This window comes from Biomphalaria glabrata, chromosome 2 (genome assembly GCF_947242115.1).
Source record: "Biomphalaria glabrata chromosome 2, xgBioGlab47.1, whole genome shotgun sequence".
NCBI classification, from domain to species: Eukaryota; Metazoa; Mollusca; class Gastropoda; family Planorbidae; genus Biomphalaria; species Biomphalaria glabrata.
In genome coordinates, this window is record NC_074712.1 from 40,015,018 (window position 1) to 40,033,913 (window position 18,896).

The 18,896-nt window shown below is 31.7% G+C and overlaps 2 protein-coding genes across 9 annotated transcripts in view; both read left to right on the forward strand.

Annotated features, from left to right (window-relative positions):
- Positions 1–5,717, forward strand: part of LOC129924597 (uncharacterized) — a 132,992-nt gene extending 127,275 nt beyond the window's left edge. For 3 of the 4 annotated variants that reach the window (XM_056020498.1, XM_056020500.1, XM_056020499.1), the window contains one exon: positions 264–5,717. In XM_056020498.1, coding sequence (XP_055876473.1) covers positions 264–533 — 270 coding nt within the window. In that variant the 3' untranslated portion in view covers positions 534–5,717. The remainder of the gene's footprint in view (positions 1–263) is intronic. The other variant, XM_056020501.1, reaches the window with a different exon arrangement.
- A 3,469-nt stretch (positions 5,718–9,186) lies between these two features.
- Positions 9,187–18,896, forward strand: part of LOC106051216 (E3 ubiquitin-protein ligase TRAF7-like) — a 69,144-nt gene continuing 59,434 nt past the window's right edge. Inside the window, exons 1-5 of one of the 5 annotated variants that reach the window (XM_056020490.1) lie at positions 9,187–9,370; positions 9,969–10,246; positions 16,630–16,758; positions 18,071–18,138; positions 18,506–18,586. In XM_056020490.1, the coding sequence (XP_055876465.1) occupies positions 16,719–16,758; positions 18,071–18,138; positions 18,506–18,586 (189 nt within the window). In that variant the 5' untranslated portion in view covers positions 9,187–9,370; positions 9,969–10,246; positions 16,630–16,718. Of the gene's footprint in view, positions 9,371–9,397; positions 9,827–9,968; positions 10,247–16,629; positions 16,759–18,070; positions 18,139–18,505; positions 18,587–18,896 lie in introns of those variants that run through there. The other 4 variants (XM_056020494.1, XM_056020491.1, XM_056020493.1 and 1 more) reach the window with 4 other exon arrangements.

The following is an 18,896-nucleotide window of genomic DNA, read 5'->3' on the forward strand; positions in this document are numbered from 1 at the left end:
GGGCATTGGGTTGGGCATTAAATACTGTTTTTTTTTTTTTTTTGTGTTTATTTATACATTTCTTTCTAATTTATAAAACTTATAAGGCAAATTATGAAAAGATGCTTATATTTTTACTTTGAAAACACCAAGCATTATATACAATGGAGTTCCTACGTTGCAAGTAACATAAATACATAGGTTTCAGAATCAAATTAGAACAGATAGAAATAGGGAGCAATATTTAATGAGCTAATTTCATAACTTTTTTTTACTTTCATCAGACTCAAGGATTGTCAGAATCAGAGCAGGACGACAAAGGCAGCATTCGCAGCAAGCAAAGGGAACCAGGTCAGCGTCTCCATCATTCCATTAACGGCCGGACTGTAGAGGTCCGAACCCCTGATAGTGAAAGCAGAAAAAGCTTGAGGGGAGGGGAGGAAGGGCGTGGTTCAATTACTAAAGCACCACATAGGACCTCTGTGGCCACTGAAGAAGAAGTGCCTCTAGCTAAGATGGAAGATAGCTCTGATATAGTTGCTAAAGGGCAGTAACACATATAAAGAACAAAAAAGATTTAAATAAAAAACTGCATTGATATTTGATCAACTCTAAAAACTGTGAGACTGAAGTGCTTTTTTATTTTAGTCAAAGCTAAAATACCCCCTTACAGACTCATATCTTCTTCCATGACTGAATTCAACATTTTTATATGTATACTATTTTCACAATTTATGTATTTTAGTTATACAGAACACTGTTTTGTTTCTTATTACCTTTCATTTTGGTGAATGTGTGTTACATTTAAATTATTTTACATTTTCCTTCTTATCAAAATTGGGTCAGTATGTTAAAAATTTTTTTACAAGTAAAGATAATTTACATTTAAACTAAAAAATAATGTCCATTATTTAATTAACAAAATACACAAAAGAACAAAAACAACAAAAATAAGTTTTAAATTTACATTACAGATTTAAAAAATATAAAAAACATGAAAAATGAACAACATTTGAAATTGGAAATGTTTACACTATCTCAAAATTGCAATTTTGAGGAAACCAAATAAGTCAAAGCTCAAAATCTTTCATGAATAATGTGAACAAGCATTTTAGATTTTTATTGATAGAAATAATCTTTTGAAATTAGTTATGGGATCCAGAAGTTGACAAATTCAACAAGGATTTTAAGAGTAGATGTTCTTTTGATGCTAAATACAAATATATATAATTTTTCTTTTTTTTTTCACCACAAAGCACAATGTCATTGGTTGTGATTTATAATCATGATTTGAAAATCTACTTTATAAATATTCTTTGTTTGTTTGTTTGTTTGTTTTGAAGCTATATTTATGAAAAGGAATCAAATTTGAAAAATAAGTTTTGTTTAAATTAGGCATAGATCTAGATATGCATTCGTGTAAAGGCCAGTATTAAATGAAACATTATCTAAGGCAATACAAATATACAATTACAATACAAATATTATTAGCTTTCAACTCTTTGAGGTATGTCTTATTTTTAATTTAAAATGTCAGCAACATTGCACTTGGTTTTAAATAAGGAGAATCATATTTTAGAAAGTTGTGTAATACAATTGACTCAGTTTAATATGCAAAAAATGATATTTAGTATGGTGAGCCAAAATGGTGCATTTATTTACTTCCAATTTTCAAATAAAAATTATATAAATAAAAATATTTTCATAATAATTCTTTTGGCAACATTCAATATTCTGCAGACATTTTTTTTTCTCTAGTCCATATTACTAAAGCAATGGTTCAGTGGGTTAATTGTTGAAAAAAGCTGTGCAGACTTTTTCTGATATACTGTATGGAAGGTTATTGACAGAATAAGGTTATAAAGAGGGAAGAACATTTGGGGGATCCATATTGATACTATATTTCTTTCTCATGTTTTTCCCTTTCCTATTCTAAGATATTTGACTTTTTAAAAAAATTGTGTATTTTGTAGGATATGCAATAGAACAAAACTGATAAAGGTTAGATGGAGCCACAAAACACATTACATAGCACTGGAGGTTAGAGTTTTAGGCTTGGGTGGGGGTGAATTCAGTTTTTATTCTTATCCTAGTCAACATTTATTATACTATCTTTGAATAAAAGAACAACCTTTTTTTTTATATGCTAAACATATTCAAACAATTATTCCTTTAGTTAGATAGATAATGGAATGTTAGCTTCAATTTGTGTCCCAAATAAACTGCTTAGAAATGAAATGTCTTTCTGTAACTTGATTTAACTGCTTTATTTTTATTTGAAAATTTTTTTTTTTTCTGTAATAGATTTGTATTGTTTATGAATGTTTTTTCACTACATGGTTAGCACTTTATAAAAGAAGAAAATGTGTACTGCTAAATATTTGCACTTTTTAATTTGGTTGTATATATATATATATATTACATGAATAATCAGTAAAATTGACTTTTTTAATGTAAATAATTTGTTCCCAATTACATTCCTGAATTTTACGTTTTTATTTGTTTCTTTAAATGAATTCACTTGGCATGTCAGTCTCAACTAGTCCACATACCAGACAATGCTTGACACTTTATTTTTTATTTTGATGTATTCATTTTCATCAAATTTTCATTGAAGTAAGCAATTTTGTCATAGTATAAAACATCAAATAAAATTCTTGAATATCTTGACTCATAATTAGCTGATTATGCTAAAACAGAAAGATTTTAATCCTCTCAAAGCAGTATTCCAACACTTGCCTGATGTGATGCTTGCCTACATATTATTGGTATGGCAGAGTTACTGAGTAAGAACAAAATTTGTTTGCATTTTAAGAAATAAGGAATCTATATTTTGAAAGAACATTTTAATCATTTTAACCTTAAAGTACCAATTTTGTTTATGACAAAATTTAATACTTTATTGTAGAATTTAAAATGTTTTTTTCTTGTGTTTTGGACAATTTTTTTAAATTTTTGATGAACATTTAATTCTCTTTTTCTAAAACTGCATTTGTAAAACAATATTTTTTTTTCAAATAAACATATTTATATTGCAGATTCTTGGTTTTGTTGAGTTATCATTGCAATGAGCACTTTTTTAAAAATCAATCTTCCAATAAGTTTTTATTTATTTATTTATTTTGTACTTTTTGCTATCTTGAACCAAATAACTATGTGAGTGATATTTTTGAGTGATAAATCTAAATGCCCATGAGACATTGTGTTAACTCCCTATACTCAATATTATATATCTCTATTTATATACATGAATTTATTCTGTAAATAATATCTATGTATATATTTAAGTAAATTATATAAAGCACTTTATTCTGCTGAGGTCATTTTCAATTTTCCTTTTTGCTGCTCTTTAATTACAATGTCTTATTCAGAAAAGAAATCTTTGAATAATTAGAAGAAAACTAAGTCCTGTTTATTTTAAGATTTCATGCTATTTTTTTAATTTAATAATTTGCTTTATTATTCTCTTTGTTATATATATGTACCAAATATTCTTGAGTAAATCTTTTCTTTGTGATGTTTAATAATAATTTTTTTTTGGTGAATCAATCATTAATTGGTCTACAACAGCGATGCCCAACCTTGATCGTCTTGCGGGCCATTTTATTTCCAACACTCGAGTCACGGGCCACATCAACAAAAAGAGAAAAAAACTAAATATAATTAACCTGAAACTATTTGATTAAAAACCCGCGGATCTAGTACTCGTAGTTTAACAATCTTTTATTCGCGGTACCAACCCATTACAGAAAAAATGAGTATACTAACGTAGGTAAAGATACATCTTTCAACCTTTTTTTTTTTGGATAGGGTTTTCTACACTTAGTGCCGACGTTTTGGCGGGCCGGATGGAACCATTTTGCGGGCCGCATTTTGGGCATCACTGGTCTACAATAAATATATAGAGATATCTTAAAGGATATTTTCAAAACAGATGAAAAGGTATTTTTTTTATGTAAAAAAGCTTTATTATTTAATTTACTACATTTTATTTCAGAAACATGAAAACACAGAAAGTCTTAATTTCATCAGCAAGAGTAATGAGCAACATCAGAGTTTGATTGGTAGAAACTTAGCGGGAAGTTCCAACACTGCATAAACATTTTTTTTATGACTAACCATAATAAAAATGCTATTCTCATTAAAAAAATTAAATTTAAAAAAAGTATTTTGTTCTACCTTCAATTAGTTTATTGCATTTGATTAAGTTTGGTACACATATGCTTATGAAATCTGTAATTTACTTTAACTGATAATTTACTTTTAATATGACCACAATGGTTGCCAATGCATCTATGCCAAGGTTGTGTGAAACTCAATGAAACAAATGGCTTGTTTTTAAATATTTGCTCATTTTGTTTTCAAAAAAAAAAAAATTACAATCATTCTTGGACAAATATTTATTAAGACCACAATGGCGATTTGACAATTAATAGAAGTATACAATTAAAATTAATGAATAGTTTTCCATGAAAGAATTAGCTTTTGCCACTCTTTTTATATTTTTTTTTATTTAAAAAAAAAAAAAAAAGAAAATGTAGTATTTGTTCAGAAATGTTTTTAAAAAATACATCTCTGTTATTGCAAAAATAGAATGTATAATCGTTTATTAAATAAAGAAAATTTAATTTTTTAATTATCTGTATTTATTCTTGTTTTTTGTATGCTTTTATTAACGCCTTCTTAAGAATGAATAAACTAACCAAGGTATTTTCAACGTTTTCAATTTTTAAAGTAAAATAATTATATGCATTCAAACAATTTTATATTTCATAACTTTATGTCTAATAAAACGAGAAATAGCATTTCAGTTTTCAAGGGGAAATAATTTGTGAATTTTGGGTCAGATTTTGGTATGGCATTATTATTAATTATTTTTAAAGTGAAAATTTTGAAACTTGAATTAAACTTTTGATATTTACATTTTTACAAATCAAATTTACTAATAATATTTTTAAACTAGTTACCAAAATTTATCTCATCTGAATAAGCTAGTTATTTTGCTATACCTATAGTTTTAGTGTATTTATTATTTGCAACAATATGCCCACTAAGCAATAGGTTCTACATATTAAAGAGAAACTTTGATTACCTTTGCACAATTAATTTATAATGTTTTATGTCAATAGTACAAATTCTAAATCTTACTAAAAAATCATCTATATTGATGATAGACTATGCTAACTTGACCTTTTATTTTTAGCTTTTGTAAAAAAAAAAATGCTAAGTTTAATTGAATGAAAGCTACAAAAAAAAATCCTTGTTATAATTGTTCATTATGTGAAACCAATTTATTGTAATTTGTTTGTAATGGCCATATTTTGCTGGGTGCGTCTGAAAGGTCTTGTTGTCATAACACTTTTTCGAAATGGGTTGCCAAAGCTGGCTTTGGCACAGGGTTTTTATTACTATCATCTCATTTAAATATGGACCATGTGCTTATATTAATGGGTATTAATTGCGTACAATTATATATATTTGGTTGATTGTTTTTTTCTATTATCCACTTTAAATGTGATCTTGTGTCTAATGATATTCTGCTTATAAGATGCATTTTTTCTGTTTTATTTCTTTTTTTTTTCTGTGAGTGATGGTAAAGATAATAAAAATGTTCGCACCTCTTATTGTTTATATGAGAACTAATGCCATTTTATTGATTATTTTGTATTTTTCACAATTTTCAATAATCACTTACCATTGATGTCAGGATGTTATTTTAATACATCTGTAACAAAAAGTGTCTTACCTTCAAGTTATTTTACTACAAAAAAAAATTGTTTTTTCATTTATTTTAATTTATATTACATGAATAGATGGATGGATAGACAATTAGATGCATATATAAACAATTTATACAAAGAAAGTGATCATGCATAATTATGATCCTAAATCTTTCAGTTCAAACATAATTATTACATGATTAATGTGCAAGGATAAATGAGATCAGTTTCATGCTTGTTAATTATTATTTTTGAAAGATATTAATGGTTCACTTGTGTATATATAAAGTCTATATATCATCCGTCCCTTGACTTAAATTGGAGTGACAGTTCTCGTAATCAAATACCTCCACTTTTACCAGTCAGCAGCTGTTCTTAGCAGGATATCAAGAAGGAGGCCAGTCCATTCTTTATGTTGTCCGGCCAGATCACCCAATCTTCACGCTCCCTCCACTGTACCTTGAAGAGTGAGCTTTCACAGTATTAAGGTGTTCCTCCTTTTTGCCAGCAAGAATGGTGACTTGTATAATCAAAGCTCATTTGTCTTCTTTTTCTGGTATCTGACACTCAACAGGAGGTAGTAGAGAGGTTCTACAATGAAATAGATTACTGCATTAAAGAAGTTCCGAAAAAAAATAAAATATCCTCATTATTATGTCATCCCCTGCCATCATGCAAGAGATTTATGCATAGGGCAGGAACTACGACTGGATTTTTTGGATTAGTAGAAATTAATGCTAGAGGAATGATGCTATTAGAGCTATAAACTCACTGTGGTGAACTACACAAAAATCGATTTATTTTAAAATATTTTCTATAATGATATATGTTGCATCCATTTATATCAGGTTATATAAAAATCTAACTCCACATCTTGGCATGGTTCAGAACATGTGTGTTTTCATTAATATTGTTGCAATATCTCTCTTTTAAGACATGGACAAGAGCTGCCACATTTAAGTTTATTTATTTGTGGACAATTAATTGATCCACTTAAGCAAGTTGTTCAGAAGGATCTCACAAATGGAAACAAAGAACCTATATTATTGAATGAGAAAAGAATCATTAAATAGCAAGTTAATTAAAGTATACTGAAAAAACTTTAATGAAATTGATTAAAGAAGATTAATACTGTTTACTTATCTTACCATATTACGGATTTTATAAAAGAGTTAACTTTTTAAAAAATTGAATCACGGTATCTTACAAAACATTTGTTGTCTCCTTATAGGCCTGTGAATAAAAAAAAATCTTAACTTGTGGAACACTTTTTCATGTGACTGTCGGTGCCCTATTATGGAGAGACATTCCCTTCCACATGTATCACAGGTAAAGGTGGCTTTCAGTTTGGTGATAGAAAAGCCTACCATTGTTCATTTGGCAAGCTTTTCCAGAACTGAGGCCCTTGTTTTTACGCTGTTGATAGCTTTCTTGGTCACCATCTCTCTCCACATAGTGCTATGTCTTCCCAGTAGTAAGTAACATTATTCACCGCTTTGAGATCCCACATAACGAAGATGGGGATGACCATCTTTTCTTGAGTCAGTCTCAAGTTGCCCATAAAGTATGACTTTTGGGATAGGATTATCCACCATCTAGTAAACATGAACAGCGCAGACGTCATTGTCTCAGGATTGCAAAGATGATGGGAAGACACTTTCATGCAAGGATCTTAGTGTTGCACACTCTCTTTTGCCATGTAATTTTCAAGATCTTTTGGAGGCACAGTGGAATGAATTTAGTTTTCTCCCTTGCTTTGCACAGGTAGTCCATAACTCACTGCTGTACAGTAGCTTGGTCAAAACATGTGCCTTGTAGACCTCCATTTTGGTCACTGCAATGAACTTCCAGTTTTCTCAAACTCTTGGTCTGAGTCTAGCGAAGGTCGACACACAACATTACCTATGAGTTTTTATCTCCTTTTCATCTTGAATTGTGGATCTAGATAACAGAACTCATGTACTGCATCCAGCTTATTTTCATCAAAAAGGATGGAGGGTGGTGTTGTAGCAGGTGGCCCCATAATGTTTTTTTTTCATGCATATTCTTTGTAGCCCTGAGAGAAGCAGTACATTAATGACTGAAGCTCTACTTGTGTGTGTGCAACTATATTGCATAATCTGAAATTAGCATATCCCTTACAAGGGTGGTGTTGATTTTCATTTTGGCCCTCAATCTGTCAATATTCAGAAGTGTGCCATTAAATTTGGAATGGAGGTAGATGCTTTCTGCGGATTTGTCAAAAACATGGTGGATTAGAAGTGAAAAGAGTATTCCGAAGAGGGTTTGGGCCAGGACACATCCTTGTTTAACTCTGCTGTTTATGCTAAAATTTTCAGAGCAGGCGCCATTGAAATGCACAGTACCCATCATATTTGGTGTAAGGAGACAATTACATTTAGTATCTTTAGTGGACAGCCTATTATTTACAAAATTTTAGAGAGGCCATCTCTGCTGACTCAATCAAATGCCTCAGATAGTCATGTCAATGAATGTAATTTACAAAGGCATTCTTTGTTCTCTGCACTTTTTGGCAGTGAGCCACACTGTGATTCTAGTATTTCTAGGTATGCAAACAAAGAATGAAGGACATTGTAAGGCAATTAGGGCTTGGCAATTTGTAGTCCCTATACTATAGGAAGTAACCAAATAACCTTCTTATGAAAAGATACAGCTTTTGTCATTATTCAAGAATAGGCAGGGCAGTGCTGGATTCAGCTATAGGCAACATAGGCTATATAACTTAGGGAGCCCACTTACTTGGGGGCTCAAAAAAAAAAAAAAAAAAGTTCCAGAAATATTTTCAACCTTTTTGAATGAAGAGCGATAGCCCCATATCTAAAAACACCTAATAGGGGCTTATCAAGGTTAAATCCTGTCCTGACAGGGTGGTTAACTGGCAGAGTAGAATACTCTTCAAATTCTGCCCACTAACATCCCCTGCCATAATGCAAGAGATTTGAGCTAGGATGCTTTAATCAAACTTCTGAAGGATGGTCCTAAATTTATATTACAAAACAATTTCATATTTTTTTAAAAATCCTATTTATAGTTATTTATCATGCTTTAAGTATAATAATACTGTATTGTACAGTTACTGGTATAGTATAGGCTACTTATATTATTAGCTTTTTTGTGAAATAAAATGATTAAATGTCAAAGCTGTCAATAGTGTCAACAGAAGAGTTATTTTCCCTCTTCAGTCAGGTTCAGGGTTTGTCCCTGTTGTTCAGTTATATCATAGATCTGTATAGTTCGCTTAGATCTATATTATATAGATTCTAGATCTATATTCTTCATCTATGATTAGATCTATATGTTCAGGCTCATTGCCGAATGACTCCAACACTACAAACGCTACATAAAGACTTCTTTTATAGATGATTCCTATCTATGTCTAAGACAATAGATATTCCGCTAATATAGGTCTGTGTAATCAAGAATTTTTGTTTATCTTTCATCCAAAAGAGCTATTCAAGATACTTAACTTTAGTACGATACTAAAAATGGAATATAAAAATAATTTGTAGACTTTACTATCTTTAGACTTTAGTGTCTTTAGACTAGACCTGTTTATTCAAAAATTGTGATTAATTTCAAATTCAGAAATTGTATTGGAAATAGAGTTAGATCTAGATCTACCAGGAGACAAACGTTTGAATAATTCGAATGTCCCTTATCACCTTTTTTTTTTTAATGCCTTATTAATAATATTATTATCCTTACTCAAGTTACTCTTAGACTTTAGTCACTTTAGTCTAACTTAGCCTTATAAATTATAAATAACTTATAGAGTTAGAGTTAATATATTATCTGATTCTGATTATCATGCCTTGAGGCTTGATGATTATCATCATAATCATGTTGACAGTGATGATCATGATGCCTTGCCTTAAATTATCTTTTTAAATTTTAAACTTATCTACTAGACTCTCTAGTCAGTCTAGTAAAGTAAAGTAAGTAGATCTATACTACTTACTGAGTTACTCAGTTACTCTTACAGTAGACTCAAATTTTTACCGTAGACTCTTGAATCTTCACTCTAGTCACTCTACTAGAAAGAATCGGTAATTTGAATCTAGTTTAATAGTTATCTAAATCTCATCGACTTTTCATTTTAAGAATAAGTAAGATTTCTAGATTCTCTAAATATTCTAGATATCTGTAGACTCAATAATATATAGTCAATATAGAGATTAGAGTTTAGATTACTCTAGATCTAACCGATATCAAACTAAACTTGACTGAGTAAACTTATTACTTTAAAAGCAAACTGAAACTGAGCTGGCTACCCTCCTAGAGATTGTCACTGAAAATTCAGTGAAGTGGAGATCTACTGTATGCGGAGTACGCCTAATAAATTATAAGAGGCTAATAATGTCCCCACTAATGGCCTAGGCTAATATTAATATGCTAGTCCCTACTCTGCCTACTCACTGACTGACTGACTTGACTGAGTATCAGTTGTGTTACCCACTCTGTAACTTGTGTAACAGACACGCTGTAGGCTGTAAATACACTGCTACCTACCTACAGGCCTCTACAGGGTAAGTAGAATCTAGGTCTAGACTATCTGAGTATCTCTAGTATTATTACAAGTAGATCTAGTAGTTAAAGGGAAACTCAGCTAGATCGTTTTGACAATTTTCAATATAATTGATATATATATATATATTATATGTGTTTTGATTTACAGATAATGACATAATTTTCCTGTGCATCCAAAACGGTCAGACTTTTATTGGGTTTCTATGTGACTTCACACAAACCTATTAATTTAATCTATTGACTTAAATTGTATTTACAGAAATTCATACAGTAAAGTTAATATTCTCATAAAAGAAATATATCTTCGTCTATGCAGTTAGATCTAGATCTTTTAAGCAAAGAAAAAAATGCCCGGAAAAAGTAGATTTACATGCTTGACTAACCACAGCAGTGTGTTTTTTCTGACTTGACCACTTAACACACAACAAATACTATCGCTTGGTTGTCTTGTCATGACCTACTACACGTAGTGGTCGTAGTCTCTAGAGACTAGCCTTACACTGACCAGTTTGTTAGAATCAGTCAGACACACGATCTATAATTACATTTGGGACAGGGAGGGGCTTAGATGAAAATGTTACTTTTTTTCTTGAGTTGGTTATCCTAATGCTTTTAGATCTATCTATATATTATATATAATATATACTACTAGACATATATTGCCCACGGGTCTTAATTTGCGCATCATTTTGTTTATTTTAGGTGAGATTTTAATACTAAACCATCACTTGCATCAGCACAACCAAGGGGGTTTTGAGTTTTAAAGACCCTACCAGGGGCTTTTGAGTTTAAAACCCCCTACTAGGAGTTTATCCCCCTCTACTATAAAACAAAACAAAAAAAAATGCAAACGACAATCTCCAAATTCCAAGAGCACAGTTAAGGAAGATTTTGATTTTAAAATCCCCTCCAAAATTTATGATAAACCCCCTCTTCAATATAAAAAAAAAGAGAATTACACACTCAAAATTCTATGAGCGCAGCCAAAGGGGTTTTGAGTTTAACCCCCCCCCCCTCTCTCTATTCAGTAGGATTTCAAGCTAAAAAATACCTCAATATAAAAAAAAAAGCAAATTACGCACTCAAAATGTTATGAGCGTAGATAAATGGGTTTTGACTCAGATTTGAGTTTAAACCCTCCGCCAGCGGGGTTTGAAGCTAAAAAATACATCTTCATTGTAAAAAAAAAAAAATGTGAGTGTTGCTAAAAGAGCTTTTGAGTTAAAACCCCCCTTTAGAGGGGTTTGATGCTAAAAAATACCTCAATATAAAAAAAGAAAATTACACACAAAAATTATTTGAGTGTAGCCAAGCCAATTTGAGTTTAAACCCCTCTACTCCAGATGGTTTTAAGTTTAAAATCCCCCTACAGAGCGTTTTGAGGTGGAAAACCTCTATCTTCAATATTATTCTAAAGCAAACTACTGTTACCAAATACTATGACCGTAGCTAAATGGGGTTTTGAATTAAAAAAAAAACAACTCCAGAGATTTTTTAGTTTAAAACCTCCAACAGATGATTTTGACGATAAAACTTCCCTTTTCGATATAAAATCTAAAGCAAACTACAGTCACCTAATTCCAAGAGTGTATTCAAGAGAGGTTACACATTTCTACCAGTGGCTGGGCTCCATTGATAAAGTGCAGTGAATAGTCATCTGCCGAAATTGAAAAACCCTTAATGTGGTTCAACAAAGATGGCTGGACAGATTTTAGGAGTCAGTTATAGAGATCAGGTCTAAATCAAGGAAATCCTATGCCGAACTGGAAGTCGACCCCTTAGTAAGATTGTGACAGAGTGTCGCATGGGGTTTGCGGGACATGTTCTGCGACAAAATGAATTACGCATGATAAGTTGAGATGACATCCTAGTACAACTTGGCGCCACATTTATGGAGGTCCTCAGAGCAGGTGGGAAGAGGCTTCAGACATTACCAGTGACAGATTTTTGTGGAAACAGCTTGACGGCAAATACGCCGAACGGCGCGGGAGGGTCTAAGTCAGTAAGAATAGCACATATCTTTGAAATAAAACTTTTTAATAGCAGGATAATGCACTGTAGATACCCTAGAATATAAATTTTGTTGGCTATCAATACCAGAGATAGTGCTTGGCGGCAGGGCGGAGCGTTGGGGGAGCTTCTAGCACTCCCCCAGGCCCCTGTTGTCAGTGGCGGGGAGTCAACAATTTTTCCACTTACTCCAGGAAGAACCTATTCTAGGGCACAATAAACAATGATGGGTCAGAATGTAATAATGATTATGTACACACACATAAATACATTAAAAAAAAATGTATTTATATAAAATAATATATTAATAATATAAAATACAAGAAAAGTAATATTTTTTCACCTCACTCAAAAAGGTGTAGGTACGCCGTACCGGTGCGAACCATCACAAAAAAAGGCACCTTTTTGAAAAAATGTATTAGTTTTCTTGTATTTTAACATATATGGAGAGCTCCCTGATTTATAAACCACTGCGCAGTTCATCTCATATATTAATCTAGTCATCTGAACTCTCCAGCATAATAATGAGAACGAAGAAGAAGATAACTAAAAAAAAACTAAATTCTCATATTATTGGTTGAAAATGGGCTATTCCAGCTTTTTGGAAAGTCATTTCTACATCAAAATCCCAAAGAGGTTCTGAAAGTATTATTGATACGTGACTCTTTAATTCAAAGACCATTTGATGAAATGGCTAGTGATGTTAAGCAGCAATTTATAAGAAAACTTCAAAATAAATTCAAAAAATTCTTTACAAATGACTTTGATCTAAAGTTCTTAATGAGGCGCATTTTTTTTTCTTCTGAAAAACTTATCTGTGACACAAAAGGAGAATCTATTTTATTTAGTGACACACCATCATACAGGTGATAGGGAATCATTACTGATTCGATTCTACAAAGGCTTCATAAGTTATATAAAAAGGAAAATCTAGAAATCTGTGTGATTCACAGGCAACATAACATCTTGTTTCTAAAAATTTCTTTCACCTTTAAATCTCAAAATAAAAATTATATAAAACACCAATCCATGCCAAAAGAGTGCGCATCTTTTAACAATTTTGTGAAACAAATACATTTTTGCTAAATTGCTAAATTTTTATTGTACACTAAAGTTTGCTGACTTTTGAAAGGCAGTTGTCTCACTAGTTTTGTTGAGCTCTTAAATACAATTTTTTTTTGAGAAGCAAGAAGATTCATCAGTTGGCAATGACTTAAAAAAGGTTCAAAAAGATTTGTTTAACATGGCTGGCACCTAATGAATTAAATGACTACAAGGAAAGATATTGATATTAAACACAGATGTCAAATTGTTTTTAAACATGTTACTGATGTTCAAGTTGAGTTGCAGGAAAAAATAAAGAGTTTCAAAATTGTCATTAGTAAAAATAATTTTAACAGAGGAAGCACAACAGAGTTAAGGCTGAACATTTAAATGTTCCTGTTAATACCAAAACTGTGGTAAAAAAATCTAATTGCTATTTTTAGCATTTCCCTCAACATAAATGGTTGAAACTGGGTATAATGCTGCCACAAACAACTAAAGATATTAATGGGATGTAGCCACCAGAGGAGACCTTCCTCTTGTTTGGACTATTTTAAAGACTGACATTTCTAACATTGTCAAACTACATAAGGCACAAAGTTTCATTTAGCTGAAGTTGATTTTTTTTGTGTGAATTTAATTTTAAATTAACCCTAAAAATGTATTGTTCAATGAAACTCAATAAATAAATGGCATCTTATTTAAATTTACCTTCTCAAGTTTCTTGTTGGTATTTGAACGGGAAAAGGGGGGTGGGGGGCGCTAGTGGATATTTTACAGAGAAAATATATGAAAAGTGGGCAGTGGGTCAAAAAGTTTGAAGATCACTGATCTATGTTTTGCATTTGGACCTAATTTCTTAATTTTCAACATGATTCTTAAAATGTCTTTGAGGTGGGAAGGGGGGGGGGGAAGGCATGACTGATTATGGTGTTAAGACTTATTTTGGTCCAAAGATTAGCACATTTTCTTAGGTTTCAATATTTTACTCTAGTTATAGCTATATTTACATTATGAAATCATATTGATAAAAATAGCTAATTTACTGGTAGTTTTCGTTCTAAAAAAAAAGGACACAGAAGTACAGTGGCGTAACTAAAGGGGGGGGGGAGAATTTTAAGATCCCCCCCCCGGGCCCCCACCTGGGGGGGGCCCCCAAATGGGTGTTTGAAATTTATTTGTAAATACATAAATTAATATATTTGATTGACAAATAGTGTCAACTGGTGTCTTTTTTTTTCAACATTTATAGATTAAATTTATAACAAAGACTAAACCTAGATCTAGGTCTATCAGTACGTTGACTTTGTTGACATTTTAAAAATATTTTTTCCCAAAGAGATCAAATTTTTTTTTTTTTAAAGTTAGTTTTACATTTTAAACTTTGTTGCTATGAATAAAACTGCATGATATACAGCGAATTCCAGGTATCTTGTTACCTTTTCTCTGGGGAGGACTGGCTATATGGGCGATCGGGCAAATGCCCGGTGGGCTGGTAGGCCACCAAAAGGGCCTCATGAATGCCACTATAGAACGTATTAAACTTTTAATAATAATAATATTTTCTTGTAAAAGAGGCCCTCTGCGCGTCATGTTTTTTACAAATCTTTTACAGACTCAACAGTATATGCTAATCATTTCTAACACATTTTCCATAGACAGTGCTACTAGTAGCCTTCATCCTTTTAGGGCCCACACTTTTAGCGATTTAAAAGCAACATAAGGCCTACTATATTTTTTTAAAAAGATAGATTTCATTGTATGCATGCGATCAGTTATCGATACATTATTAAACTTAACAGAATGACCTTGAGGACAGGTAACCTAGAGATGGATGTCCTTCATTTAATATACAATTTAAGGGCCGGATTGTGTAGAAATGCCTGGACCAATTTTAACAGTCCGCCCCTGCCTTTACTAATAATAGATCTAAATAGCGAGTATTTTATGGCTACACTAATTAACCTTTACAAAATCGAGTATAACAGATCCAAAAGTTATTCTTAATAATGCTAGAATAGTCCATTATTCGGGTTTGGCGTCTATAATTTCAGAATTAAACTTCACACTCGAGTTATTACCCCTTTTTTCATCTTTCCTCAATCCAATGGAAACTCTCTTTTTATTTCCATCTAATCCTTTTGCTTTTGCACAAAACATAAACAACCAACAATGACATAATATCATATAATATTAGCACAGAATCTTCTTCATGCAGTGGAAAATTAAGAATTTTTTGCCTATCTCGAATTCTGGTCAAAGCTCCTGCAACCAATTAATATAGTTCAGAAGAAACTACAAAAGTCTGGACTGCATATACGGGAAGCTGCTGAAGAAATTAGTACCCTTTCATGCTTTCTGCAAAATGATGAGAAACTGACAAAAACCCAATCCATCGAAAAAGCAAAAGAAGGTAGTGAATACAATGGATTCCCTGTAATCAAAACAACCAGAAGAAAGAAAAGACTTAATGGGAAGATGAGTTCTAATGTAGGACTGTCAATAGAACTACAATTCAAATGTGTTGCGACAGAAGTGCTAGACAGATTTCATATGGAGATGAAGGGCAGATTCCAAAGGCTGGAAAGAAAATGGATACCTTTGGGTTTCTTCTTGAACCAAGACACCTGTTAGATGAAGACACGCTTATGACAAACTGTGCTACTTTTCCTGTTTGTATGATGAAATAAATGTCAAATCGCTTTTTCAATTATGTCATTGATGCACGAGCACTTTTCATCAACAAACCAGTAATACAATCACCAATAGACATATTGAGGAAACAGGCTTCATATGGTAATTACGTGTGCTCAAACCTTGCAACCTCCTCCAAAAACCGCAAACTCAGGCCACTTCCATTACGTCATGTGAGAGATCATTCTCAAAGCTCAAGTTCATCAAAAACTATCTCAGGAGCACAATGACGCAAGAAAGGCTTATCATGGCTTTAATGTCAGTGAAGTCACAAATACTAGAAAGTATCAATGTAGATGATTGCTATAGATTTCTTTGCTGCACAGAATGCACGACGTGAAGCAATATCAGTTGAGATTTGTCACTTGTGCATTATTTAACTATAAAATAACGGTATTATTCATTAAAAGAGTCTTAATGATTATTTTTTGTTAAGTTTACTGATATACTGAACCAATTTGATTTTGGGCTTATATATTTTTGCGCACATTATCTCATATCATATGTCGAATGTCAAAATGCAAGGGGCCCCCAAAGAAGTCAATCCCCCCGGGCCCCCAAATCCCTAGTTACGCCCCTGCAGAAGTAGCATGACTTGATAATCAATTTTGTGTATATCTGATCTCTCTTTCAGATTTCCAAAGATGCTTAAACTAAATCTTGTGTTATACTGTCATTAGTACTGAGCAAACAAACAGACACTGGGAAAGTTTTGTGTCAGAAATGTCTTATACTTCACAATCAGTTCGCACATTAAAATTTGGTAAGTATATTAATTTTTGTTTTAAATTTGAATTATTTAGTTTGTTAATGTCTATGTCTGTAGGTTGAATCCTAATAGTTACACAATAGCTCAGGAGAGATTATTAAAAGTTAAATATCATGGTAAAGTCAATCAAGTCATGTTCAAAATATCATGTTTCAACTTTATACTTTAAATTTGTTGTCTTGGCTGAATAGGTGATTGCTCTACTCCAAGTTTAAATAATAGTTTAATGATTCATAATTACTATATTTAATGTCATGTCAGACATTAGACATTAGCCAGGGATTTTAAAGTGGTTGGCGAAAGAAAAACATTAAAATCTGCTTTAACAAGTGTTTTTTACTTCAATTATCTTCTTAAATATCGCTGCTGTGCCTTGTCCAGAGGTGAAAAATTGAATATTGGTCATGATGGGATTATTTTTCTGTAGTTTGGGTGAGAGCTGGACCTTCTTTGGTTTATGTTGATCTCTAGTTTTCTCACCTTCTGAATAGATTGGCATTTCTTTCTGACATCTTGATCATTTCTCCATTTTGTAGACTAATAAGTCTCTGGTTATGTTTCCCTTAAATGTAAGTTTGATGGGGTCTATTGAAGAGCAGTTTCTTAGATATTATTGTTGATGGATTATTGTAGGAGGTATCAGATTTTTTTATCATTTTTTTTTTTAGGTTTGAAGAACAGTTTGGGCTTTCGCCAGGATTGCTGTATAATTGTTGGGCATATGTGAATGACATTTAATTAGATGGTAGTTGCTAGTTCAAGCTCCCCTTTTTTAAGTAATTCTATCAGAGATAGTTGATGGCAATGAGCTTTTCAGTCTTTTTCCCTTTGTACCATCCTATCAGAATGTCAGCTACTCTGTTCTTAATGAATTCTCCAAAGGATATTTCTGTGAACACTCTGACCCAACAATTGCCTAGGAAATGTTTTTGTAAGATTGTATTCACTATTTCCCTGAGTTCTTTTTGATTTTATAGTGAGATTTCTTTTGTATGTTTTCAAAAGATCTTTGAAAACAGTCTGATTTAACAATTAGCCTGATTCCCTGCATCATTGTTTTTAATTCTAAAAGATTCGTTTAAGTGTTATCACTATATTACTTCTAAACAAATATACCCAGTGAACAGGTCTGGTTTTCTTAGCAGTGCCTATTGACTTATTCTTCAGGAAGTTTTTGAGTATTTTGAACCAGCTTTATCTTCTATCTTTTTAACAGTCATAAAATTTGAAACTATTCATAATTTAGTTGTAATAATTGTCAGTGTACTTATTTATTGTGCTGAGCTTGTCTATCCTATTTCCATAGCTGATGAAGAGGACAATGTTTTTAGTGAGTCACACAGTAGCCAGTCAATGAATGGAGACCAACATGGGGTAAGTTTCCAGCATTTAGAGATTGGGTGTATTTTTATTGCATAACGAAAAATACCTTTGTACATTGCATACTCAGTATAGCCACCTTTTAAAATAGATTCAGACTAGGTTCATTCACCATCCCCACAAGGTTTTGCATATTTTCTGGCATTGAAAATGAAAATGTTTTACAATGTTCGTAAATTTTGAAACAAGTTAATGAGTTGATGTTTTTTTTTCAGTATTGATAAGAAAACAACTCCTTCATCTGTTGCCTTCCAAAGTAGCTTGTTGTTTTTTTTAATTATTTTTTTTTGACTTTGCTTTGATTTGTTTCAACATAACAGTTCTGATCAAATACTTACCTTTACTTTTTTTGTTCTCTTAGGCCATGAATTCATATTTGTCTCCTGGACAGATTCCACGGAAAAATTCTAATCTGACTAATCGAACATTAACTGAAGAAGATGTAAGTTTTTTTTAGTTCCAGATTTATTTAAATAAAAATATAGTTCTGAGCAGATGTGAAATTATTTTTGTGTTTTAACTTTAATTTTGGAATTAGTAAAAATATTTAATTCATTTGTTCTACGAATCAAATATGTTCTCTTAATTAAAGATTTAGAAAAAAATTTTAACACACAGAATTTAGATGATTTTAAGAAATTTAAAATGTATAAGCAGGGTTTGTCCACAGCCAACTGTAATTTTATCCAAATTTTTCATTGTCTGCTTCTGTTTCATAATTTTTTATTTTCTTTACTGAAGATTGTATTGTT